This window comes from Oncorhynchus mykiss, chromosome Y, assembly GCF_013265735.2.
Source record: "Oncorhynchus mykiss isolate Arlee chromosome Y, USDA_OmykA_1.1, whole genome shotgun sequence".
Classification (NCBI taxonomy): Eukaryota; Metazoa; Chordata; class Actinopteri; order Salmoniformes; family Salmonidae; genus Oncorhynchus; species Oncorhynchus mykiss.
In genome coordinates this window covers 1,826,511-1,853,603 of record NC_048593.1, presented here as the reverse complement: position 1 = coordinate 1,853,603, position 27,093 = coordinate 1,826,511, and the positions used below count along the sequence as shown (strand labels likewise).

The 27,093-nt window shown below is 44.5% G+C and overlaps 1 protein-coding gene across 5 annotated transcripts; it reads right to left on the bottom strand.

Annotated features, from left to right (window-relative positions):
- Positions 1 to 755: 755 nt before the first annotated feature.
- Positions 756 to 27,093, bottom strand: LOC110509558 (metal transporter CNNM3). 5 transcript variants are annotated; one of them, XR_002471445.2, is made up of 14 exons: positions 26,319 to 27,090; positions 25,827 to 26,021; positions 25,055 to 25,194; positions 24,421 to 24,597; positions 23,921 to 24,078; positions 23,592 to 23,735; positions 21,976 to 22,134; positions 20,941 to 21,110; positions 20,046 to 20,142; positions 9,359 to 9,489; positions 9,144 to 9,273; positions 7,090 to 7,158; positions 1,862 to 1,915; positions 756 to 1,522 (listed from the first exon to the last, which is right to left on the bottom strand). XR_002471445.2 is itself a non-coding variant. In XM_021590499.2 (13 exons), exons 1-12 carry the CDS (start codon positions 27,030 to 27,032, stop codon positions 7,109 to 7,111), a joined length of 2,265 nt encoding a protein of 754 aa, XP_021446174.2. In that variant the 5' UTR covers positions 27,033 to 27,090; the 3' UTR covers positions 756 to 1,522; positions 7,090 to 7,108. The 5 variants fall into 5 exon arrangements, 4 of the variants coding, with proteins under 4 accessions (XP_021446174.2, XP_021446176.2, XP_021446172.2 ...); XM_021590499.2 differs by lacking the exon at positions 1,862 to 1,915; XM_021590501.2 differs by lacking the exon at positions 7,090 to 7,158.

Below are 27,093 nucleotides of genomic sequence, written 5' to 3'. Positions count from 1 at the left end.
AAGAACACGACTGAAACAGGGTTGGACTACCCGAACTTGTCCAATAAGAAATTCTTGTTTTTAATTTTCCATTGCAAAACATTTTGCTATGGTCTGCACTGTGAACTTTGATCCACTCCAAAGACTCCTACCCCCTCTTTGTTTGATATTTGCAGATCAGAATTAATCAGATGGGGACCTTTCACCATGACCTTAGTCCTGACAAAGTCTAGGTGGAGTCACCACCTTTTCTTTAGATCAACCAACATTAATTCAATAACTAGGGCCTACAAGAAAAGGGTAGACGGCTATGGGCCAGGGGAAGGCATTAGGGGAAGGCCCAAGGGGTTGATTCTGGACCAGGCCGTTCTCTAGGTTTCCAGTCTCTACAGTGGGTAACAGATGTGTTCCCTGCACACATGGGTAGGTACGCTGCAACATGGGAAATTGAGTTTCCTGAAGGAGTCTGTAAGACTGAATACTGACGGACAAGTGTTAAGAGTTACACATATGGCCAGCCAAACAGCAGACACACACTCCCACACCTGGACACAGAAGTGATGTGGAATGTTAATAGAAGTCAACCTACTGGGCTATCAAGGATGAGAAAAATCAACAAGGTGCTTTAGATATGACACAAACACACTACGGCAACTTCATGAATCTTGTTGGCCACACAAAAAGAATGCATGAAAGCAGATTGGGTCAGGGTAATCTGCCTCGCTCATCACAGCTCAGACCTAAAGCTAAACGTCTGACTGTGCAAAGGAATGGGCATCGAATCAGCTCTCTTAAAGGGATAGTTCACCGAAAATGTTAAAATACGAAAATGTTCAAATAGATATTTATTAAATGTTGGGCGAACTATCACTAACTAAAGAAAAAATACAGGCCTTCATTAGGCATCAATAAGTACTGCATTGAATGGTATAAACAACAAAAACAAGCAATATTTGGCTCTACATACAAATATGTATGCATCTGAAATGTGGGAGTGAATAAAATGAAATGGACGTATAATTCAACGACTAAAGCAAATCACCACTTTAGTGCAAATCAACTGTTTTTTTTGTTTTTTTACCACCCTCTGTCTAATGCTCGGATGGACGGCTTTTGACAATCCACGCACACACGCACACCCACAGGAGGTTAAGGTGAGTCGCTTTGGCACACTGATAATAAATGAAGGAACAGGCAATGTAACGTTTAGGAAAGGAGGCTGAATTACAACAGGGAGGAGAGACACACACACACCGCGTACACACACAGGTATGCATACACACGCACAATAGTCATGGCTGATTCAATGTAAAACATAATGAATGAGAAGTACAGCTGAGGATGGTGCAGCAGCGACACACACGCTCACACTAGCCAGGTTCAATCACTGCATTTCAGAGATAAACACATTAAGTCTACTCCTAAAAACAGTCGCATGTGACTGTCGGTTGGTCGTCTGAGTAACACACGTCGTTCTGAGGGAGAGAACTGCATTACCCATGAGCCTCCTCTTCTGTGGAACTCTCCTGGGATTTACTGCCACCTGTAGAACCCAGCCAATGAGAGAGAGGAGGAGGGCGTGAGTGGGGAGATGACATCACAATGCCACCCGTTATGACTTCCACAATGGCACCGGTGAAACAAATCACAATGCAGCCCACTATGAAGTCACAATGCATTTAGTCTTTACCTCCTGTGGGTGTACTGTATACACAGCAGATGAAGGAGAAGAGTGGGAAAAGAGCGACATACATACGCAGTAGAGAGGGATGAGATAGGGCAGGCAGAAAAGGACAGAAATATGGGACAAGAGAGAGTATGAGGAAACAAATGGGCTTTCCATGCACTCTCATTCACCCGGACCTGATTGCTTTTATTTTACCTTTATTTAACCAGGTAGGCCAGTTGAGAACAAGTTCTCATTTACAACTGCGACCTGGCCAAGATAAAGCAAAGCGACAAAAAAACAGAGTTACACGTGGAATAAACAAAAGTACAGTCTATAACACAATAGAAAAATCTATATACAGTGTGTGCAAATGGAGTAAGGAGGTAAGGCAATAAATAGGCCATAGTGGCGAAGTAATTACAATTTAGCAAATGAACACTGGAGTGATGGATGTGCAGATGATGATGTGCAAGTAGAAATACTGGTGTGCAAAAGAGCAAAAAAAGTAAATAAAAACAATATGGGGATGAGGTAGGTAGTTGGATGGGCTAATTACAGATGGGCTGTGTACAGCTGCAGCGATCGGTAAGCTGCTCAGATAGCTGATGCTTGAAGTTAGTGAGGGAGAAATAAGTCTCCAACTTCAGCGATTTTTGAAATTCGTTCCAGTCATTGGCAGCAGAGAACTGGAAGGAAAGGCAGCCAAAATGAGGAATTGGCTTTGGGGATGACCAGTGAGATATACCTGCTGGAGCGCGTGCTACGGGTGGGTGTTGCTATGGTGACCAGTGAGCTGAAATAAGGCGGCGCTTTACCTAGCAAAGATTTATAAATGACCTGGAGCCAGTGGGTTTGGCGACGAATATGTAGCGCGGGGCCAGCCAACGAGAGCGTACAGGTCGCAGTGGTGGGTAGTATATGTGGCTTTGGTGACAAAATGGATGGCACTGTGATAGACTGCATCCAGTTTGCTGAGTACAGTGTTGGGGGCTATTTTGTAAATTACATCATTTCGGTAGGACAGTCAGTTTTACGAGGGTATGTTTGGCAGCGTGAGTGAAGGAGGCTTTGTTGTGAAATAGGAAGCTGATTCTAGATTTCATTTTGGATTGGAGATGCTTAATATGAGTCTGGAAGGAGAGTTTACAGTCTAGCCAGACACCTAGATATTTGTAGTTGTCCACATACTCTAAGTCAGAACCGTCCAGAGTAGTGATGCTAGTCGGGCGGGCGGGTAGCGATCGGTTGAAGAGCATGCATTTAGTTTTACTAGCATTTAAAGGCATTTGGAGGTCACGGAAGAAGTGTTGTATGGTATTGAAGCTTGTTTGGAGGTTAGTTAACACAGTGTCCAAAGAAGGGCCAGATGTATACAGAATGGTGTCGTCTACGTAGAGGTGGATCAAAGAATCACCAGCAGCAAAAGCGACATCATTGATATATATACAGAGAAAAGAGCAGGCCTGAGAATTGAACCCTGTGGCACCCCCATAGAGACTGCCAGAGGTCCGGACAACAGGCCCTCCAATTTGACACACTGAACTCTATCTGAGAAGTAGTTGGTAAACCAGGCGAGGCAGTCATTTGAGAAACCAATGCTTGTAATCTCATGATTATATCTCACTATCTGTGTGATACAAATGAAGGGCACTAAGTATTGAGAGGAAATAGTCTAAGTCTAAAGAAACTCTTCCATCTGAGAAGGTTCCACTCAGCAAGCGTTATTCTAGTGTCTGAGAAGGTTCCACTCAGCAAGCGTTATTCTAGTGTCTGAGAAGGTTCCACTCAGCAAGCGTTATTCTAGTGTCTGAGAAGGTTCCACTCAGCAAGCGTTATTCTAGTGTCTGAGAAGGTTCCACTCAGCAAGCGTTATTCTAGTGTCTGAGAAGGTTCCACTCAGCAAGCGTTATTCTAGTGTCTGAGAAGGTTCCACTCAGCAAGCGTTATTCTAGTGTCTGAGAAGGTTCCACTCAGCAAGCGTTATTCTAGTGTCTGAGAAGGTTCCACTCAGCAAGCGTTATTCTAGTGTCTGAGAAGGTTCCACTCAGCAAGCGTTATTCTAGTGTCTGAGAAAGTTCCACTCAGCAAGCGTTATTCTAGTGTCTGAGAAGGTTCCACTCAGCAAGCGTTATTCTAGTGTCTGAGAAGGTTCCACTCAGCAAGCGTTATTCTAGTGTCTGAGAAGGTTCCACTCAGCAAGCGTTATTCTAGTGTCTGAGAAGGTTCCACTCAGCAAGCGTTATTCTAGTGTCTGAGAAAGTTCCACTCAGCAAGCGTTATTCTAGTGTCTGAGAAGGTTCCACTCAGCAAGCGTTATTCTAGTGTCTGAGAAGGTTCCACTCAGCAAGCGTTATTCTAGTGTCTGAGAAGGTTCCACTCAGCAAGCGTTATTCTAGTGTCTGAGAAGGTTCCACTCAGCAAGCGTTATTCTAGTGTCTGAGAAGGTTCCACTCAGCAAGCGTTATTCTAGTGTCTGAGAAGGTTCCACTCAGCAAGCGTTATTCTAGTGTCTGAGAAGGTTCCACTCAGCAAGCGTTATTCTAGTGTCTGAGAAGGTTCCACTCAGCAAGCGTTATTCTAGTGTCTGAGAAGGTTCCACTCAGCAAGCGTTATTCTAGTGTCTGAGAAGGTTCCACTCAGCAAGCGTTATTCTAGTGTCTGAGAAGGTTCCACTCAGCAAGCGTTATTCTAGTGTCTGAGAAGGATCTGCCAAAGAGACAAACCTTTCTTAAGGCCATATTCAGACTTGAAATCGGCACGCTCAATCTTCCCATAAACCATTAATTGATGTCAATGGGAGACTTCCGTGAACATTCAAGTGTAGTGTGTGGATCTCAAGTCTGAATAAAGCCCTTAATGACTCAGGTGGTTTGTGACTGATTGTAAAGAAAATGCCTAGACTGTTTAATTCTCTCTCTCAATGCCTTGGTAACCTTTCAGAGAGAGAGAGTGTGTACGATTGATGTCATGCTACTGAGAAGACCATAGCTGTGTTTGAATACCCATACTAACATTATGTATACTACATCCTTAAATTAGTATATATTATTAGTTCATTTTAGTATACTGTAAATGAACGGTATCATTTCAGTTGAGCATACTAGCGCTTCGCCTGTCTACCGGAAGTTGATGGTGTTGCTATGCAACCTCTTGACAGCTTGTTAGCATAACAAATGAATAGCTGGACATTTTATGATTTCGGGTGTGTTTGTCAATTCAATCTGGAGTGCTAGAGAGTGGTCAGTTCGTAAATTCAGAGCATTTTCCTCTCGGAGAGTTCACAGTTCACTGGATGCTCTGGCCGAGGAGTAGGGTTGATCCGAGCATTCTGACCTTACAACGGCAGTCAAGCACCCAAGCTAACCATCTAACACGACCATCGGTCCCAGGCATGGTCTTCGTGATACGGCCCACCGGTCAGGAGGCTTGAGTCAGCTGAGGGTCCACCATCATTATTACTTGGCCAATTTCCAGGCTGGCCATTTCTCTCCACCATTTCCCTCTGTGCTGTAGACTTGGTAGGTAAATCCTGAATTAATCGGGCCCAGAAATGGTCAGCTAAGATCTGGCTGTGTCGCCACCGGCGCCTGCCAACGAGGTTGGTATCAGCATACATGGCTTGAGGAAGTGAAGCATCTTGGCGTCCCATCAAGAGCATATTCGGTGTAACCGGATCAGGGTCAGCGATGTCTGCAGAGAGATATCCCAAGGGTTTGGAGTTCAGTATCTCTTCCAACTCTATCAGGACGGTCCTCAAGACAGTTTCAGTGACAGTTTGGTCCCCCAGTGCGACTCGTAAGGCTGTCTTTACAGATTTGATCTCTCGCTCCCATGCTCCTCCAAAATTAGATTTGTTGGTCCATCAGCTGATCCTGGAGGCTGGGTTCCATGGCTTGGAAAGCTTCCTACAACCTGGCTTCTCCTGCCAGGCAGGATCTCGTAGAGTTTCCCCCGTCGGGAGATAAACCGCCGTAGGACCATGAGGAAGGCTTCAGTATCCAAAACTCTTTTTATTTTTACCTTTATTTAACCAGGCAAGTCAGTTAAGAACAAATTCTTATTTTCAATGACGGCCTAGGAACTGCCTGTTCAGCTTGGGGGTTTGAACTTGCAACCTTCCGGTTACTAGTCCAACGCTCTAACCACTAGGCTACCCTGCCGCCCCTCTCCAGTAGGTCCAGGTGGACACATCTAGTTGTCAAACACTTGAATAAAATGCCCCAGCGCTTTTCCACTCGACGACTAGCTTGATCATCAAGGGGCCAAGCAATCTACTCCTGTTGACCAGAAGGGTGGTTTAAGGAGGCGCAAGCGAGCAGGGGGTAAATCTGCCATTTTGGGCACCGTGGCTCCGGCCCGCCATCTCTGACATTCTACGCAGGCGTATTGGTGCTTACGAATGACTCCTCGTACTCCAATTATCCAGTACTTACGCCTGATCTCCCCATAGACCCTCTCTGGCCCTGGGTGGAGCAGCCTCTCATCCTAACTCTTGATGAGGAACCTGGTAAGAGGGTGTCTGGAGTCAAGGATAATTGGGTGGATAGCATCGGGGTCCAAAACTTCTGCTTGGCGCAGCCTCCCTCCGACTCTGATCACTTTGATCATATTCTGGGGCGAGAGAGAGAAGACGGCTCTCCTTAGCAACTTCCCTACTGGCTTTCAGAGCTTTTAGCTCCTCAGGGAAGAACACCTCACTCTGACCATTTTACTCACCCTAGCAGCGCTGGTTAGGCTGTTTTCACATTATCCAGATCATTGGTGACTAACTGTGCTGCTGGCAACAATTGAATGACTCTTTTTTTGGCAACATTTACAGACACTGCCCATATTCAACAGCTGTTCATAAATTCACCAGTTATTTTGCACTCTGGCACACTCTGAAATCGGAGTCGATAGCCAGAATTAACAATGTCCATTGAGAACACACTTAGCTAAGAATGGTGTGAATAATCAAGTCAATAAACATTGGGCAGTTAGTTAGCATATAGTTATACTGCCTGGCAAGTTTGATGTATTAGCCAACTAACGTTAGGTAACTAGTTGCTGTAATGCTTCGCACGTAAGGATAGCGTAGCTAACAAATTGTCAGCCAAATGTGTAATGTAACTTATTTGAAAAGTAATTTCTCTATTAGATTGCGTAACATTCATCATAATTAGTTAAAGCAATGAATTTGTAACCACTTCACAATTTTCTTCAAATCTGAAAATGAGAAGCCACACCCATTTTCTGAAGAATTGCATTATGGGCCCTAAAAGCACAGAAATAGTGTCTACTGCTTGTATCCTTAGTATTTTTGGCAAATTTAGTACGACATCCAGGAACTTTTGGCATACTAACTATATCCATACTATGACCAACAAGCATACTACATACTCAATTTCCGCCACAAATAGTACGGTTAGTATGAGTATTCGAACACAGCTCATGACTCTTACCTCATGCACACAGAAAACACTAACAGTAGTTGTCAATGTTGTCAAAGAAATAAAAGTTTGCAGGGAACTCTGGAGTGGCCAGAGGAAAGGACAGGGGAGTGGCCAGAGGAAAGGACAGGGGAGTGGCCAGAGGAAAGGACAGGGGAGTGGCCAGAGGAAAGGACAGGGGAGTGGCCAGAGGAAAGGACAGGGGAGTGGCCAGAGGAAAGGACAGGGGAGTGGCCAGAGGACAGGGGAGAAAAGGAAGAGAAAAAAAGAGAGAAGTCTTAGTTCACCCAAAGAGCGTACACAGTAAAGGTTATACATGAGATACGTAACAACAAATATTATCATACTTCAATCTTCAGTTATGTATGTCATCATTCTAGCCTATGGTGTTAGTATATGGGTGTCTGGGAACGTGTGTGTGTGGTGTACAGTTTATGTATGTACAGTTGAAGTCGGAAGTTTACATACACTTAGGTTGGAGTGATTAAAACTCATTTTTCAACCACTCCACAAATTTCTTGTTAACAAACTATAGTTTTGGCAAGTCGGTTAGGACATCTACTTTGGGCGTGACACAAGTCATTTTTCCAACAATTGTTTACAGACAGATTATTTCACTTATAATTCACTGTGTCACAATTCCAGTGGGTCAGAAGTTCACAACAACTAAGTTGACTGTGCCTTTAAACAGCTTGGAAAATTCCAGAAAATGATGTCATGGCTTTAGAAGCTTCTGATAGGCTAATTGGCATCATTTGAGTCAATTGGAGGTGTATCTGTGGATGTATTTCAACCTACAAACTCAGTGCCTCTTTGATTGACATCATGGGAAAATCAAAAGAAATCAGCCAAGACCTCAGAAAAAAATGGTAGACCTCCACAAGTCTGGCTCATCCTTGGGAGAAATTCCCAAATGCCTGAAGGTACCACGTTCATCTGTACAAACAATAGTACGCAAGTATAAACACCATGGGACCACGCAGCTGTCATACCGCTCTGGAAGGAGAAGCGTTCTGTCTCCTAGTAATGAAAGCACTTTGGTGCAAAATGTGCAAATCAATCCCAGAACAACAGCAAAGGATTTTGTGAAGATGCTGGAGGAAACAGGTACAAAAGTATCTATATCCACAGTAAAACGAGTCCTATATCGACATAACCTGAAAGACTGCTCAGCAAGGAAGAAGCCACTGTTCCAAAACCGCCATAAAAAAGCCAGAGTTTGCAACTGTATATGGGGACAAAGATTGTACTTTTTGGAGAAATGTCCTCTGGTCTGATGAAACAACAATAAAGCTGTTTGGCCACAATGACCAGTGTTACGTTTGGAGGAAAAATGGGGATGCTTGCAAGCCGAAGAACACCATCCCAACCGTGAAGCATGGGGGTGGCAGCATCATGTTGTGGGGGTGCTTTGCTGCAGGAGGGTCTGGTGTACTTCGCAAAATAAATGGCATCATGAGGCAGGAAAATTATGTGGATTTATTGAATCAACATCTCAAGACATCAGTCAGGAAGTTAAACCTTGGTTGCAAATGGGTCTTCCAAATGGACAATGACCACAAGCATACTTCAAAAGTTGTGGCAAAATGGCTTAAGGACAACAAAGTCAAGGTATTGGAGTGGCCATCACAAAGCCCTGACCTCAATCCTATAGAACATTTGTGGGCAGAACTGAAAAAGCATGTGTGAGCAAGGAGGCCTACAAACCTGACTCAGTTACACCAGCTCTGTCAGGAGGACTGGGCCAAAATTCACCCAACTTATTGTGGGAAGCTTGTGGAAGGCTACCTGAAACGTTTGACCCAAGTTAAACAATTTAAAGGCAATGCTACCAAATACTAATTGAGTGTATGTAAACTTCTGACCCACTGGGAATGTGATGAAAGAAATAAAAGCTGAAATAAATCACTTTACTATTATTCTGACATTTCACATTTTTAAAATAAAAGTGGTGATCCTAACAGACCTAAAACAGGGAATTTGTATGAAGATTAAATGTCAGGAATTGTGAGAAACTGAGTTTAAATGTAAACTTCCGACTTTAATTGTATGTCTATGTGACCTACCTTGCGTGGTGATGTTCCTCTCGTTGAGCAGCTTGGTCTGACTGTTGGGCAGGATCTTGATTTCAGAAGGGTCTGGGCTCTGTCCAACACGTGACGCCATCAGAGCATTCAGGTACTGCATGCGAGTCACCTGGCAGAGGGAGGGCACTGTGAGTCTGACACACTCGCACGACACTCACCCTCACACACGTATTCTAACACAGACACACCCTCACCCGTATGAGCTGCAGGTCAGTGAGGGCACGGACGGTGTAGTCAGGACAGTAGCTGGATGAGCTGGTGGCATCTCCCAACTCAAACGGATCCCTGGGAGAACGACGCTGGGTCGACACTGGAGACTGGTGCACTGGACACACATACAAGTGCATCAAACAAACGCACACACACACACACACGCACACGGTGGTGTTGCACTGAAGTTCACAGGAATCTCAAGGGACACAACACCTGTGTCAGCTCATTTTGTGCTTCCCTGTCAAACTGTGCCACCACATTGAAATACAGCATCATATGACACTAACTTTGCGTTATGTAACCAAATATCAAAAACCATAGAATGCAACATGCAACACTGGTAGCCTGGAACTCAAGATAAAAGGCCTAGCTAGCGAATGTTGTGGTGTGATACAGAGGGCTGAGTTCATTAGGCATGAAACGGAAGAAAATGTACACCCCCCCCAAAAAAAAACAACTAATTATTGTTTTCCATTGTGAAACGTTAATAATTGTTTTATTCTGTTGAGACCCCTTTGTGACGTTAAAGGATGTGGATTGTCGTTCAAGTGCCGTCTGTAAATCCAAATGTTGTAACCCCCGAGCTAGACTTGCCATCATCTTGCTGCTTCTGCGGTCTGGAAATGTGCAATCTAAATCAGGTCCTGACATTTTTACCCCTGACAAATTAAGTAGTCAGAGTGGCCTGAAGTTTCTGCATATGAATGTAAGAGTTATTCTGCCGAAGTATGATTTTTACATGGATTAAAACTGCCGTCCCTGACGTATTTATGCTTTATGAAACTGGGTAAAAAAATATATATTTACAGACATAAATATTGGTATAAATGGTTACAGTGTTTTTCATGCAGATGGTAAATCTAAGGGTGGTGGTGTTGCTGTATATGTAAAAGGAAAGTTCTCGGTGGTCGTTCTGACTTCTGTTACTAAACCTAACCTACCTCGGCTTATCCTTAAATATTGTTGCATCTTGTTGTTTTGAGCTCCATCTGCTACTGTTGGCTCTTTGGATTGTATTTTTAGAACTGTTATCACAGCATGTCAACTCTGAGTTTGTCTTGATGGGTGATCTGAATTAGGATTGGTTAACCAGCCATGACTAAGCATTTTTGGGTCTCCTTGATAAGATCAGTTTTTTCATTAAAAGGTTCAGCTGTCGGCAACACACACTACGGAATGTGAGGTCGACCAGCTTCATTATTGCAACAATTAAATTGATGTTAAATGAAGATGATTGTTTGAAGAAATGACAAAAGTCTCTCTCAGTATACATGAATTTCCACTACATTTTTGGCAACGAGGAGAAGATCTGCAACTTCACCTGTTGACCGCTCCTGAAGATCTGTGTAAACTGTGCACAGGGGATCCGAAATTGGGATCTCAGGGAAACCGCACTCATGATAGAGCAGCTGGACCCGCCTAAGATCTGAGAGGAAGTGGACGTGGGTGGATGCCAGATACCAAAATTAGTACTGAGAGAGGTAGGCTTAGACAATCTATCAATAAGTGATGAAAATGTAAAAATAAGAAGCCCCTGTTGAGGGTATGCTCAGAGCGTGGTCTTCCTTAAGAGGGTCACAGCTGAGGTAACTAGCAGGACTGAGTTGAGTTGATAAGAGTGTTCTTAAGTGAGTTATCCTCGGACATGATTGTTAAATTAGCCAGTTGCGGGTAACCAAAAGTCCAGATCTGTGGTACTGGGTTGATCAGGACTGGTGAGGGTAATGTGTAGAGCGAGGAACTAGAGCGCAAGTGGACTTGCGAGAGAACTCGGCTTGGTGAAGCTCATTGAACGAGGGACTAGAGTGCAAATTATAACATGGAATGTTTTGATAAATGAGGTAAACAAGTATGCCCTTACTATTGTTAGATGTTATTGCGAGTGTTTTGATATTCCTGGTACTTGGATTGGATTTTTGGGACCGTGTTACATTGTTAGATAGGAGACATGGGTACTCTGTAGGTAGATTTTCAGATTTGGATAGACATAAAATAATCTATTCCACAGTAGGCAATATCCCTGTGTGGATACAACACCCCGTTGTGGGACCACTAATTAGGCAATATCCCTGTGTGGATACAACACCCCGTTGTGGGACCACTAATTAGGCAATATCCCTGTGTGGATACAACACCCCGTTGTGGGACCACTAATTAGGCAATAGTTTGATAATGGACAGGTTTCCCTGTTCATATAGACAGGGTTTGAAATCTAAAAACAGTGCTAACCGGTTTTTCCTCGTCTGTCTCATCCCCCTGTGTGTCCTATGTGATATGAGAGTTGTGAGAGTGTGGAAATAAGTGTTCATTTGAAGTTTGGATAATAAGATATAGAAATGTGTATAATAAGCTGATTTAAAATTTGGATAATAAGTTTCGATATGTAGCATTATCTTGGGGTTCCGTCCATCACTGCCCATCATAGAATATCGCGGGGTGGTATTGAGCACGGAATGCTATTTTAGAACAGTAGCGGCAAGTGTATAATTTCTGGAAGTCTAGAGAACCGTTGATGATACGTGTGGAGCATTATTCCCATGACCGGCCGGGCAGCGTCCAGGAAACTAAAGTTCTTGGGTTCCGCTGGGATTATGGCGATGGAGTCGTTGAAAATGCACATGGAACGGTTAACGTGAGTACCTAACATTTCCTATGTTATACGTGGAAATGTGTATAATAAGCTGATTTTAAAAATCCCACAGCATTATAAATTGGGTTATTTGTGGGATAGGTTCTATCTTACTGACTCAAATCTGGGTTTTTGATTGCAATTCAACTATTGCCATGTTTTTCTTAGATATAGCAAGTGTTCGTTATAAGATGTAAACTGAACGTTTTAGCAGCTTGTTTAGATCAAATTGAAAGGATAATTTATTCAACATGAATAGAGGCGCTATTTCGAGGTAGTACTTTTTTGTGTTGCCTAGTGAGAATGGGGTCGTATTTGAATCACTGAATCATGAACTGAATATATGCTTGTCAACAATTGCAAGTGTTTGTTTAATTACCTGTAGCCTAATCAGAAGGGACAGTTACCTAAATCTAATGCATTCTAATAATAGCGGATAGGCAATTGCGATAGAGCAGTGATCATGATAAAACAAGGCTACAACAGTAATGGATCGAAGTTGTGGGTAGTAAGAGGCTGTAGTATTGAGCCCATCGAAATGTGTCTTTTCCTTAAGAATTGGCTGCTGTATTTTATACTTTAGGCTCATTACAGGTTAATCTTAAAATCATAGACATTTAATAAGTGTAAAGCAGAGGTTGGTATTACAAATATAGATGAATATTGTTGGGATAGACCACAACGTAAACACTGCCTTCTAGTAAGGAGAGAATAATCATGTTTTGGTTTATTTTCTAAACCTTACGATGGGTGACAGTGACATTGATAAAGGGGATTGATATATTGATGTGTTGACAGGACGTGAGTGGTATATGTTATTAGTGGGTTTATTGGATAGCACCTAATAATGCCATATTTTAGTAATTTGAAGAAGCCGAGGTTTCAATACTAGGTTAAATTATTGAGCCTTGCGATTGAAAAATAGATTAGCTGCGGTTGAAAGCGAGCGGGCTGTAAGGGAAGCATTGGGACATTTGGAGCAGAGGTATGAGACATGTTCTTTGACAGTTTCTGATTATTGTTGCTCGGTTTTAGAGTTTGGGTAACAGCAGTGAATTGGAGCAGGAAGGTAATGTCATTTTAAACAATCATCTGTTTCCATTACGTGGAACAGTGGCAAGTATTTCAAATGAATGTTTTAATATTGAGCTGCTGACAGCACCAACTTTTTGTAGGTCCTAGATTTGTTATAAGAGGTTTTATATTTTTACTAAATTAATTCAACAGGTTAAAATGATAAGATTACCAGAAAGGGGCTCTCTGATTGTTTACCATAAGGTGTCTATTCCACTTAACTTCTCTAGGGTAGGGGGCAGCATTCAGAATTTTGGATGAAAAGCATGCCCAAATTAAAAGGTCTGCTACTCGGGCCCAGAATATATGATATGCATATAACTGGTAGATTTGGATAGAAAACACTCTAAAGTTGCCAGAACTGTTAAAATAGTGTCTGTGAGTATAACAGAACTGATTTCAGGAAGTATTTTGGGGGGGTTTTGTAGTTTTTTATTCAATGCCATTGCCGTATCCATTGACTTAGGACTCAATTTGCAGATCCTAGATGTCAACAGTCTTTAGAAATTGTTTCAGGCTTGTATTCTTATAAATGAGGGAGTAAGACCAGTCTGAATGAGTGGACCCTGACGTGTCACAGAGCTTTTTCCATGCGCAGTCCCGAGAGAGTGCATTTCTTGTTTACCTTTTATATTGACAACGTTATATTCCGGTTAAAATATTATAGATTATTTAGGCTAAAAACAACCTGAGGATTGAATATAAACATTGTTTGACATGTTTCTATGAACTTTACGGACGCAATTTGGATTTTGTGTCTGCCTGTTTTGACTACGTTTGAGCCAGAAGAAAACGCGAACCAAATGGAGGTTTTTGGATATAAAGAGACTATCGAACAAAAGGAACATTTATTGAGTAAATGAATGTCTTCTGAGTGTAACCATATGAAGATCATCAAAGGTAATTAATTCTCTCTATTTCTGAGTTTTGTAACAGTTCTGCTTGGCTGGTTAATGTTTGTAATAATTTGTCAACTGGGCTATGTTCTCAAATAATCGTAAGGTATGCTTTCGCCGTAAAGCATTTTTTTAATCTGACGCCGTGGTTGGATTCACAAGAAGTGTTCTGTATTTGAATTTGGCGCACTGCAATCTCACTGGATGTTGGCCAGATTGGAAGCTAGCGTCCCACATACCCTAGAGAGGTTAACGGAACACTATTATCTGGATTTTTTTTTCCTGAAGGAAGTCCACTACAGTATGTATGTTACAGGAGCTCCCACATTAAATAAGTCCTGGCAAATTTTTTACCTTACATTATGAATATTTGTTAGTGTTTTTAATGCTTTGTCTGATATATTGTGAGTGGTCCATTTCATTTGGTTTAGTGGGTTTTTCACAGGTTAGAGCCAAGTTATCTTAAAAGGGGCACACAAATTAAAACTTTCAAGTATTTATTTTCTGAGTTAATTGAACACGTGGATTATTTTATAAGAAATGTACTGTATAAACTTACTGTAATCTGGAATATGAAATGTATTACTGTTTTTAAATAATTGATCGAATAGAGAAAGAAACACTTATTTGAAGGGTTTGAATGAGATTTGACCTCTGTCCTGACTTTCTAGTGTGGTTTGATGACCCTCACTGGAAAGCCAGAGAGACGTTGGGTGATGATTTAACTTTTCATGGCTGGGGGGCAGTATTGAGTAGCTTGGATGAATAAGGTGCCTAAAGTAAACAGTCTGCTCCTCAGTCTCAGTTTCTAATATATGCATTTTATTAGTATTGGATAGAAAACACTCTAAAACCACTCTAAAGTTTCTAAAACTGTTTGAATGATGTATGTGAGTATAACAGAACTCTTATGGCAGGCAAAATCCTGAGTTGAAATCAAAACAGGAAGTCAGAAATCTGAGCTTTGTATGTATTCACCAGAGTCTCCAATGAAATCCCCTTGAGATATGAATGATGTTGCACTGCCTAGGGGTTGCACTAGATGTCAACCATCAATAGAAATTATAATGAGACTTCTATGATGTTGTGGGAGTGAATGATAGCAGAATCAGTCAGGTGTCTGGCAGTCAGCCATTTTCTGATCATGCTTATTCCTCGTGATAGTCACTTGCGTTCCATTGCTCACGAAGACAAGAAGGAATACTCCGGTTGGAACTTTATTGAAGCTATATGTTAAAAACATCCTAATGATTGATTCTGTACTTAGTTTGAAATGTTTCTTCGACCAGTAATATAACTTTTTGAAGTTTTTGTCCAATATACGCTGACCAGAATTAGCATTTGGATATGTATACCAAACGCGCTAACAAACGAAGGTATTTGGACATAAATAACGGACATTTTCGAACAAAACAAACATTTATTGTGGACCTGAGATTTGTTCTTTTGAATATGGCGCCCTGTACTTTCACTGGACGTTGTTATATCGCTCCCGGTAACGGGATCTCAGCCATAAGAAGTTAAAGGTCATATGTAACACTGATTTGAAGGAAATGTGTAATACTGATAATTATGTAGTATAAATGAATAGTTGTGTGATTCGGGCCACGAGAGAAGGATATACCTAGTCTATACCTATATCTCTAGTCTATTTTACTATGAGCACATGTTTTTTCTTTGTGGAGTTAAAGGTAGTAATTATAATTTGATTTGTTGTTTTTACACATTAATCACGTTGGGAGTCATGTGTGTAAACTTCAATCCAAAAACCCTCAGAGGACTGGTAATTCCCCCATTTTGACACTGAGTGATATGTAGCAGTGTATCGAGTGATATGTAGCAGTGTATCGAGTGATGTATGAAGGAGTGGATTGTTGTGTTGTTTGTTTCTATACAAATCTCACCAGATTGGGTCTGCTGAATGATCGAGATTACTCCCTAAATTCCTGATCCTGTGACTCGGCGATGAGGTCGACAGTGTGATAGGGGAGTATAAGCCAAGTTGAAAAATGATTTAAACATTATTGAAAACATTTATTTTCTTTGACATTTGTCTTAGAACTTTGCATTGAGAATATTGGTAGTAGTAATAATTTGTCATACAGAAAATATTTTGTTTGGTTTCTTGAATTTGTCTGGATTTCTTGAACCGGAAATGCCTAATGCACTGTTGTTCTGATCTGTCCTCTCTCTCGTCGAAGGGGACTACAGATGGTATCTAGATGCATGGAAGGGACAATTTGACCAAACGGCGTGGACCTCAAAACCCCCTCTAACCGGCTGAAGAAAGTTCAATACGGCCCTGTCCTGCACCATTTCTATCGAGAGACCTGAGTCCGAGCCAGCAACCTGTACACAGCATCCAATCCAAGATATCAACTGCTTTTCTCTCTCGGGAGTGCGACAGGAGTCCACGTGGAGTGAGCATGGAGAGAGATCAGACCCAAAACGTCTCTCATGTTGCTTGTATACTAGTTGGCAAATGGACAAGACATAATAGGCATTAGTGGTGGGGCTCAGGTGAGAGAAAATGTGATTATTCCTTAGACATTGAAATTGGGACATTATCATGGGCCATCCACTTTGAACTGTGAAGCTCTCTGAAGAAGACAACGAAGAAACGGCAGAAGATTGAGTGCCGGGGAAAGGGGTGTGGTTGGTCAACTGTGCCTGTAATTGATTTAGACGGGTCTAAAATGGTTTATTTTAGGGTATCAGGTTGATTGAGATCAACACACTGCTAAATGTATAGAAATGTAGGCGAAGAATGCATTGAGATACTGATCTGTGATGAGAAAGTTAACGTGACACATACAACAATATCACAATGTGTCTGTATGGTGGTATTATACATTTTGTATTGTAGATATGTAATAATGTTATATGATTTACCGTTTAATATTTTGTTTTATATGTAATGTAAGTGCTTAAATATGTTTGGACCCCAGGAAGAGTAGTTGCTGCCTTGGCAGGATCCCTAATAAATACAAAATCAAAATGCTATGCAATACTTACAATATCACTCAGATTGTCAACACTAACTAGGTTGAATATAAAGTCTCCTCTGAAATCCTCTTTGATTGATTTGATCTTAACCAATACTCCTCATCGTTTTAATGCTTCTGATATTGTTGCAAATGACATTAGTGATCACTGTGCTATTGCCTGTGTGAAAGATGGTAAGATTCCTAAGCAATCTCCACGTGTCATTACGATAAAAAAACTGAAAGCAGTTTGATATTCAAGTTTTTTATTTTACATGATATATTTAGCATTGAATGGAATTTAATTGAATTAATCCCCGATGTTGAATTAGCCTTTTCTTACTTCCACAACGCATTCCAGGATGTACGCAATAGGCCCCTTTAAAAAATTCAGGATTAAGGTCAAAGAGAACCCTTGGTTTACTGATGAACTTACTAAAATCATAAGGGAACTAAATGCTATGTGGGTTAAAGCAAGAGGGTCTGGTTCGGCGGATGATTGGATGGTTTTCAAACGTCTTTGAAATCTATGACCCGAAAACTGAAAGCAGACCACATCTACTTCGGATAATTTAAATAACCACTCCAAATTATTATGATTTAAAAAATGTTATACCCTTTTTCATGGTATCCAATTGTTGTTTTTTTAGTAGCTACTATCTTGTCTCAACGCTACAACTCCCGTATGGGCTCGGGAGAGACGAAGGTTGAAAGTCATGCGTCCTCCGATACACAACCCAACCAAGCCGCACTGCTTCTTAACACAGCGCACATCCAACCCGGAAGCCAGCCGCACCAATGTGTCGGAGGAAACACTGTGCACCTGGCAACCTTGGTTAGCGCGCACTGCGTCCGGCCCGCCATAGGAGTCGCTGGTGCGTGTTGAGACAAGGATATCAGGTTGATTGAGGTCAACACACTGCTAAATGTATAGAAATGTCGGTGAAGATACTGATACCCCAAGCCAAGCCCTCCCTAACCCGGACAATGCTAGGCCAATTGTGCGTCGCCCCACGGACCTCCCGGTCGCAGCCGGTTACGACAGAGCCTGGGCGCGAACCCAGAGTCTCTGGTGGCACAGCTGGAGCTGCAGTACAGCGCCTTTAACCACTGCGCCACCCAGCAGGCCTTCACTCCAAATTTTTTGCATGTAGTGAAAGGTTTGGAGTGCAAAAAAGATACACAGCTTCCTAAACAATTGTTGGTAGACACAGATTGTAACTGAGAGAACCTCTATACTGAAAGCCTTAAATCAAAATGTTCTAGATGCAGGAAGTTTATTTGAAAAGGTTACAGGTCCAAATGAGCCCCCTGTGAATATACCCGACACCCCTGTGCACTCCTTCGCCAGGTTTTCCATCTCATCCATCTCTGTTTCAGAAGTACGTAAAGCCCTGAAAGATATTAATAGAAAGAAAGCCCTGATGATCTAGACCCCCGCCTCCTACACCTAGCTGCAGACATCATCGCTCCCCACTTAACATGTATTTTTAACCTCACGCTTGATGTTAAGGAAATCCTGTTACTGAAATCTGCTTTTGTACTGCCTCGCCTGTAAGGTGGAGATCCTTCGCTACTAGACAACTATCGACCCATATCAAAATCATCTGTACTTTCTAAGGTACTGGAGTCCTTAGTTAGTAGGCAGCTGAAGGCCTCACTCCATGAAAACATCTTAAATAGAATGCAATCAGGTTTTAGGTCTGGCCACAGCACTGTTTCAGCAACATTGAAGGTTTTACATGACATCCACTGTGCTCTTGACAAGAAGTTACAGTGTGTGTCTGTCTTTATTGATTTGTCAAAGGCATTTGACACCGTGGACCATGCTGTGTTGGTGCAAAAGTGAAGATGTTGTGGAATTACTGGTCATGCTCTAGATTGGTTTATAAATTACCTATCAAATCGTACACAATGTGTAATGGTGGATGGATGTAAATCTGAGTTGTTCCGCAAGGTTCTATTTTGGGCCCGCTGTTGTTCATTTTGCATATGAACAACATTGGGGATCATATTGAAACAGCGGATGTTCATTTTTATGCAGATGATACTGTTCTTTATTCAAGTTGTAGCAGTTCATCTTCAGCTTTTGAAAATACCCAAGAGCATTTAACGCCATACAACAGAATCTGTATGATTTGACGCTGGTTATGAATTTGGGTAAAACAAAATGCACAGTATTTCCAAATGCCAGGCATGCTATTAATCATGTTATTGCTACATTGTATGGACATACTATAGAGCAAGTTAAAGCTTCACTGTTCACGTGGAGAACTTGATAAGGAAAGCTCAAGCTCAAGCTGAGAATAGGTTTTTATTACCGGGATACAGGGTTGATTTTTTTCTCTGGAGGCCAGGAAGGAGCTGGTACGATGTACGTTACTGGCAGTTTTAGATTGTATATAGGCCTCAGCCACTACCCTGAGAGCACTTGATTCAGTATATAATGCAGCCCCCAGGTTCATTACCAATCAAAAACATCTAACACATCATTGTCATCTCTACAGCGCCTTTGGCTGGTCGTCATTGACCTAGCCTAAACAATGGTCTACACTGATTTAGGAGGCCATACTGGGTAAAATGCCACTTTCGCTCTGTTAAAAATAATTATAATAATCAGGTCAGTAAATAAATATCAATTACAATCCCATTCTCATTTGCTTTTAACAGTACCAAGAATTAGAACAGGTCATGGTAGAAATAGTGATAGCTACTCAGCTCCGTGGTCCTGGAATTCTCTTCTGAACATTTAAAAATGTCACTTTGGTGAAGTTTAAACACACTTGGTCGATTTAAATATCACGGAAGAGTGTAATTGTCTTTAGGACAGCTGTTTCTTTACATAATATGTCATTGTTGTACTGAACGTGTGTCTATAGTTTTGTTCAATGTGTTAGTAAGTTGTTTTTTTTCAGGAAACTTTGTTCCCCCTGCTGCTGTTGGACCAGGTCTCGCTTGAAAAAGAGATTCTCTCTCAATGAGAAAAATCTGTATTAAATAAAGATGAAATGAAAATAATAATAAATGAGCTCGACCCAGGTAATGGTGGTGAGGTATTTGTGTGTCCTGCAGTACTGTGGCTTACCTGAGGTTGGCAATGTGAGTGCAGACACACCGTAGTATGTGAACGCTCCGTTCTCAAACTTCAAGCCCTCTTTACCGATCTCCACCTCCACACGGCCCTACAGAGATAGTCAGTTAAAGTAAAACACATGCATGTGCCAACAAACAATACACACATACACGTCTGTAGTAACACACGCATACACAGACCTGTAGTAGCAGTATGAAGTAGTCTACGGGGTGGTTGCGTGTGTAAAGGTAGTGGTCACACACACACACACACACACACAGACCTGTAGTAGCAGTATGAAGCAGTCTACGGGGTGGTTGCGTGTGTAAAGGTAGTGGTCACACACACACACACACACACACACAGACCTGTAGTAGCAGTATGAAGCAGTCTACGGGGTGGTTGCGTGTGTAAAGGTAGTGGTCACACACACACACACACACACACACACACACACACACACACACACAGACCTGTAGTAGCAGTATGAAGTAGTCTACGGGGTGGTTGCGTGTGTAAAGGTAGTGGTCACACACACACACACACACACACACACACACACACACACACACAGACCTGTAGTAGCAGTATGAAGTAGTCTACGGGGTGGTTGCGTGTGTAAAGGTAGTGGTCACACACACACACACACACACACACACACACACAGACCTGTAGTAGCAGTATGAAGTAGTCTACGGGGTGGTTGCGTGTGTAGAGGTAGTGGTCACACACACACACACACACACACACACACACACACACACACACACACACACAGACCTGTAGTAGCAGTATGAAGTAGTCTACGGGGTGGTTGCGTGTGTAAAGGTAGTGGTCACACACACACACACACACACACACACACACACACACACACACACACACACACACACACACACACACAGACCTGTAGTAGCAGTATGAAGTAGTCTACGGGGTGGTTGCGTGTGTAGAGGTAGTGGTCTGCGCTCAGGCGGTTGGAGGGGTCAAAGTGGACTTCCTGGTTGACACTGGGGTGACGCAGCAGGTGGAACAACACCTTCTCTGACACACGGGCCAGGCTGAAGTGTTCTACCTCTGTAAGGAGACACACACAGTTACAGGAGAGGACACACACGAACAGCATCTTCTTAGGACCTTTCCAAGAAACACACATTGTCATTGCTTTGCACAAGCGTGTTGCCAAATACACAGGTCTGTGTTGCTTTCGTTACCCAATACATTTGTGTAGGGCTGGGGCAAAAGCCTGTACACCTCGCAACTATCCAGGAGCAGGTTTGGCGATCCTGGGCCTATGGTTTCATTGCTGATCAAAAGTACACTCAATTGTAATTAGATTCTACATTCTGTTCTGTTTTAAGTCCAAACCTTATGGGCTTAAGATGGCGCCATGTCAAGCAGCTGAAGAGGACAGAAATGTCAAACAACAGAGACCCACATCCAAAGTCTACGTCCTACAACACACACAGATTAACTATGCCTGTTGAATATCCATTCCTCCATATATTCCACTGTGAGTATTTAGCTTGTGTTTCCATTGACTTCTATTTCAGTGATTTGATCATTACTAGTGGTGTTAACAGGGGCGCAACTTTGGTTTTAGAAGTGGGGGGACATTATTTAATATTTTTTTTATCCAGTCGGATAAACACTCCAAACAGCCTACCCGACCGTTTGGAGGTGTACGCATGGTCCTAAAGCACACAGTTGCCTTGTTTTGTATCACATTCCAATGATAAAACTGAGTAGGACTAAACCCGACCCCAGTGAAAGTTGCGCCACTGGGCGTTAAACTGTCACGGTCCTGGTAAACCACTGACTGAGTGGGAAGGTTAGGGTCATAACAGGCTGGATACATGAGAAGTGTGGGTGTCTCATTTCATTTACTAATTTACTCATTTTAAGGAGTCTTTCTAACGCATGGACACACATGTACTCCCACCTCTGGACAGGAAGCGGTGTGTGGCCAGCAATAGCTGGGGCGAGGTGCGGATCTTGGGTTCGCCCTCGGGAAGTTTGAACAGAGAGAATTCTTCGTGGACGCTGCGAGGCTCCAGGGAAATCTCCAGAGGGGCCAGAGGACGCTTCACCTTCATGTCGACTACAGAAAGACAGGGTGGAGGGAGAGGGGTTAGGGGACAGGAGGGAGGGAGTGAGAGGGGTTAGGGGACAGGAGGGAGGGATTGAGAGGGGTTAGGGGACAGGAGGGAGGGATTGAGAGGGGTTAGGGGACAGGAGGGAGGGATTGAGAGGGGTTAGGGGACAGGAGGGAGGGAGTGAGAGGGGTTAGGGGACAGGAGGGAGGGAGTGAGAGGGGTTAGGGGACAGGAGGGAGGGAGTGAGAGGGGTTAGGGGACAGGAGTGAGTGAGTGAGAGGGGTTAGGGGACAGGAGGGAGGGAGTGAGCGGGGTTAGGGGACAGGAGGGAGGGAGTGAGAGGGGTTAGGGGACAGGAGGGAGGGAGTTAGAGGGGTTAGGGGACAGGAGGGAGTGAGTGAGTGAGAGGGGTTAGGGGACAGGAGGGAGGGAGTGAGAGGGGTTAGGGGACAGGAGGTAGGGAGTTAGAGGGGTTAGGGGACAGGAGGGAGTGAGTGAGTGAGAGGGGTTAGGGGACAGGAGGGAGTGAGAGAGTGAGAGGGGTTAGGGGACAGGAGGGAGTGAGAGAGAGGGGTTAGGGGACAGGAGGGAGTGAGAGAGAGGGGTTAGGGGACAGGAGGGAGTGAGAGAGAGGGGTTAGGGGACAGGAGGGAGTGAGAGAGAGGGGTTAGGGGACAGGAGGGAGTGAGAGAGAGGGGTTAGGGGACAGGAGGGAGTGAGAGAGAGGGGTTAGGGGACAGGAGGGAGTGAGAGAGAGGGGTTAGGGGACAGGAGGGAGTGAGAGAGAGGGGTTAGGGGACAGGAGGGAGTGAGAGAGAGGGGTTAGGGGACAGGAGGGAGTGAGAGGGGTTAGGGGACAGGAGGGAGTGAGAGGGGTTAGGGGACAGGAGGGAGTGAGAGGGGTTACGGGACAGGAGGAAGGGAGAGGGGTTAGGGGACAGGAGGAAGGGAGAGGGGTTAGGGGACAGGAGGAAGGGAGAGGGGTTAGGGGACAGGAGGAAGGGAGAGGGGTTAGGGGACAGGAGGAAGGGAGAGGGGTTAGGGGACAGGAGGAAGGGAGAGGGGTTAGGGGACAGGAGGAAGGGAGAGGGGTTAGGGGACAGGAGGAAGGGAGAGGGGTTAGGGGACAGGAGGAAGGGAGAGGGGTTAGGGGACAGGAGGGAGGGAGAGGGTTTAGCGGACAGGAGGGAGGGAGAGGGGTTAGCGGACAGGAGGGAGGGAGAGGGGTTAGGGGACAGGAGGGAGGGAGAGGGGTTAGGGGACAGGAGGGAGGGAGGGAGAGGGCAAGAGAGGAGGGATATAAATTGTAGGAAGACAGAAGGAAATTCTAGCAATCATACTAAATACAAAATGCTGTCCTCTTACCCAGTAACCCATTACACAAACACATACGCTCTCTGTATCTCATTCATTCCCATACACACACTCTTACATTCTCACACACAAAATCAATTCGTCTTACTGTATCCGTCAGACTCATCCAGGATCTCTGATTTGATGATCTCCTCGATGACGTCCTCCAAGGTGACCAATCCCAGCACCTCGTAGAAGGGGTCTCCCTCCCCCTCGTTGTTCACCTTCTGAACGATGGCCAGGGCTGAGTTTCCTGGAGTGAGGGGTAAAAGGTCAGGAGAGCTGGGCCCATCAAAGGTGAATTCATAAGCGGATCACAACTTTGGCTGTTCACAAGGCAGGCCTACGTAGGTCGCATTAAAGAAATTACTGCCTTTTTGGGCTATTTTTCTAAAACTATCACCACGTGCGCGTGCACGCAAGCATGCACAGTCTCACCTTTCTTGAACTCCTCCAGCATGGCGTCCAGTTTGGTGTCGTTGAAGACAAAGTGCAGTGGGTGATTGTAGAACTTGGTGATAGTTGTCATGGGAGTACAGTCATCAGGGTCGACCAGAGCCAGGTCCTTCACGTACAGTATCTCCACGATGTTGGACCTGGGTAAATTACATTAGATACCTGTTAGTGTGTGCATGCATGCGTGTGTGCGTCAGGGGAGAATGAATGACTGCCTGCCCCCCCCTCCCGCCCCCCATTGAAAACACGGAAGGTCTAGGCTGTCCGCATTTAAGCAGTAAACGGGATCCCCCATTATAGTGAATGGACAAATGGCAATCTTCATGGTCAATCTGTGTAAATATATATATTTTTTTCAACCAATGGCAACCATTATTGCTTATGATAGACGAGATGTGTGTCACGTGATCGATAGCTTTGTCCATTCATAGAACCAGTCATTGGTGTGTGTGGCCCTTTAAGTGCGTGTCAGATCTTCCCACCTCTCCTCTTCGTAGATTGGGACACGTGTGTATCCACTCTGCATGATCTCCGACATGGTGGAGAAGTCCAGCACAGCGGTGGAAGACAGCATGAAACAGTCCTTGAGCGGAGTCAGGATGTCGTCCACGGTCTTACTGCGCAGCGCACCACGGCTAAACTCCTCCTTCACAAACTCACTGCAATGGAATCACAACAACGATGACAATGGATGGATTACATGGATATCATATACAGGGCCTTCAAAATAACTTTACAAAACGCTCAAAACACCCTAGGCAGAGGAAGGAGAACTACAGCGCTAGAGAGCTATGAGATTAAAAAGCTTTTGTTTACAGCCCAGCACTCACCAACCTGATCAGGACTTGTTATTTGTTTACTCCATGTGTAACTCTGTGTTGTCTGCTCATACTGCTATGCTTTATCTTGGCCAGGTCGCAGTTGCAAATGAGAACTTGTTCTCAACTAGCCTACCTGGTTAAATAAAGGTGAAATAAAAAAAAATAAAAAAAATGCTGGGCTGGAACAAAAGCCTGCGCCCATTGGCCACCCCATTCATAGAGCAGTGTGTGCCACCCATGAACACAACACACACACGGTCATCTGTATGTGTGTGTGTGTGTGTGTGTCAGGTACCTGTAGGGGTCGTTGACATTGGTGCGTATCATCTCCATGGCCCTCTCCCTCACGCCGCAGGTGCTGATGTCACGCCTCAGTGCCAGATCCAGCACCAGGCCCAGTGGGCACGACAGTGGGCACGTCAGCACCATACACACCTGGTAGTTAGAGAAAGGAGGAGCCTGTTCAATGATGTTGTATTAAGAAAAAGTATGATAAAGGGTCCTAGACGCCACCCGTCCAACCAGAGGCTAAAGGAAACTGAGGGTGTGTTCATTAGGGCAGTGGTTCTCACACCTCTCCTCAGGGATCCCCGGACATGTCACAATTTTGTTGTAGCCCTGAAGTAGCTCACCTCAGTCACCTAGTCAAGAGCCGTGTTCCCCTGCTCAGACATTACACGCATGAACCAACGGTCGAGTGCCACATCACTGACTGTGCCGTCGGGCACTACATTGCTATAACACATGATGTGGTTAGCTGATACGTAAAATACCTATCCAGGAGTTGTAAGATCCGGCATGTGTCGACCACGTCTGAGCGGAGGAACACGACCAAAGGCTTGGCTGAGTTGACAAGTTGAATCAGGTGTGCTAAGTCTGGAACTGATAAAATACATGTAACGGCTAGGGGTCCCCAAGGAAAGGTATGAGAACCACTGCATTAAGGGCATGCAACAGAATAGGTCTTCAAATGGAAAACAACAAGGTAGTCCCTGTCTGTCTGTCTCCTTCTGGTTGATGCCTAATGAACACAACCCTGGCTTTTTCAAAATGTCTCCATTACAGACCTGTGCCAGCCAGGTGAGGCCTGGGGCCAGCTGGAAGCCGTAGCCGGAACACACTATGTGTGGAACCAGCTCTGACACCAGGAAGATGAGGAACCCGCTGGTGAAGACTGTGGGCGCTATGGAACCTACGGCCCGGTAGAGCAGCACACCTAGAACCGAATGGCCCAGAGCGCACAGGAAAAGCAGGGAACACACCTAGAACCGAGAGTGGAGAGATGTGGAGTTAGATAGTGTGGAGCCAGAGAGATGTCATACATCTGAATATTCTTGAGGGTAGTGCAGGGGTCTCCGGTCCTGGAGAGCTACTGGGTATGCATGCAGGCTTTTGTTCCAATCTAGACACCAGCTGATTATCTGAAACAGGTGCGTTAGTGCTGGGATGGAACAAAAGCCTGCATGCATACCCAGAACCCTGGCTCTACAGGACTGGTGAAAGTTGGAGACCCCCCAAATCCTGGTGTTTAACTGTGTGTGTGTACACTAGGGACCCACCAGGAAGTTGCCCCTTCTCCGGATGGGCTCGAGGCGCTTGGCAGCCCGTTTGTCTTCCTCAGAGCCGCAGCTGTGCAGGACATAGAGCTCCAGAGGGTCCAGCCACAGCAGGCTGAGGTTCACAGTCCTCAACACCCCACACACCAGGATCAGCAGCACAATCAGCACCGCCACACCCCACGGAGGGATGTAGTCCGCTGGGAGACCATTTTCGTTGTTGATCCGCAGCCTGTCCGGTCCCACTGACACCCAACTCCCGCTCTTCAGCACACACAGGTGGTAGGTCGGGTTGGCATCATCCCCTGCAGCGAGAGACATAATGCTCTTGTCCCGCACCTTTACCTCTATCAGCCCGCTGTACTCCTCGTCCGCCGTGACCTCCCCGGTGACCTGGAAGGCGGAGGTGTCACGGCGGGTCTCCTGCCCACACGGGTCGGCTGCATCCCCCACCGCACCGGCCTCTCCCAGTCTAGCCCCAGCGAACGCCACCCACGGCCAGGTACCATTCAGATCCGAGCCGAACAGCCGGAGCTTGAAACTGGCCCCTTGCGGCGCAGAGATGATCCTCTCCTTCATATACACCCGGCCTTCTGGGTCCTCCAGTCGCAACCCCAGAACGCGCGGGGCTTGCTGGCTGCAGGCGCCGTCCCCGATCCTCCCGCAGAGCAACAATATCATCAACAAGAACCGTAGGTCTGCCAAGCTGGCCACCATATTGGAATTGGGCAGCTGGGCTCTGCGCGAATCATGTGACTGCTTCCCTCTCGCAGCTGCC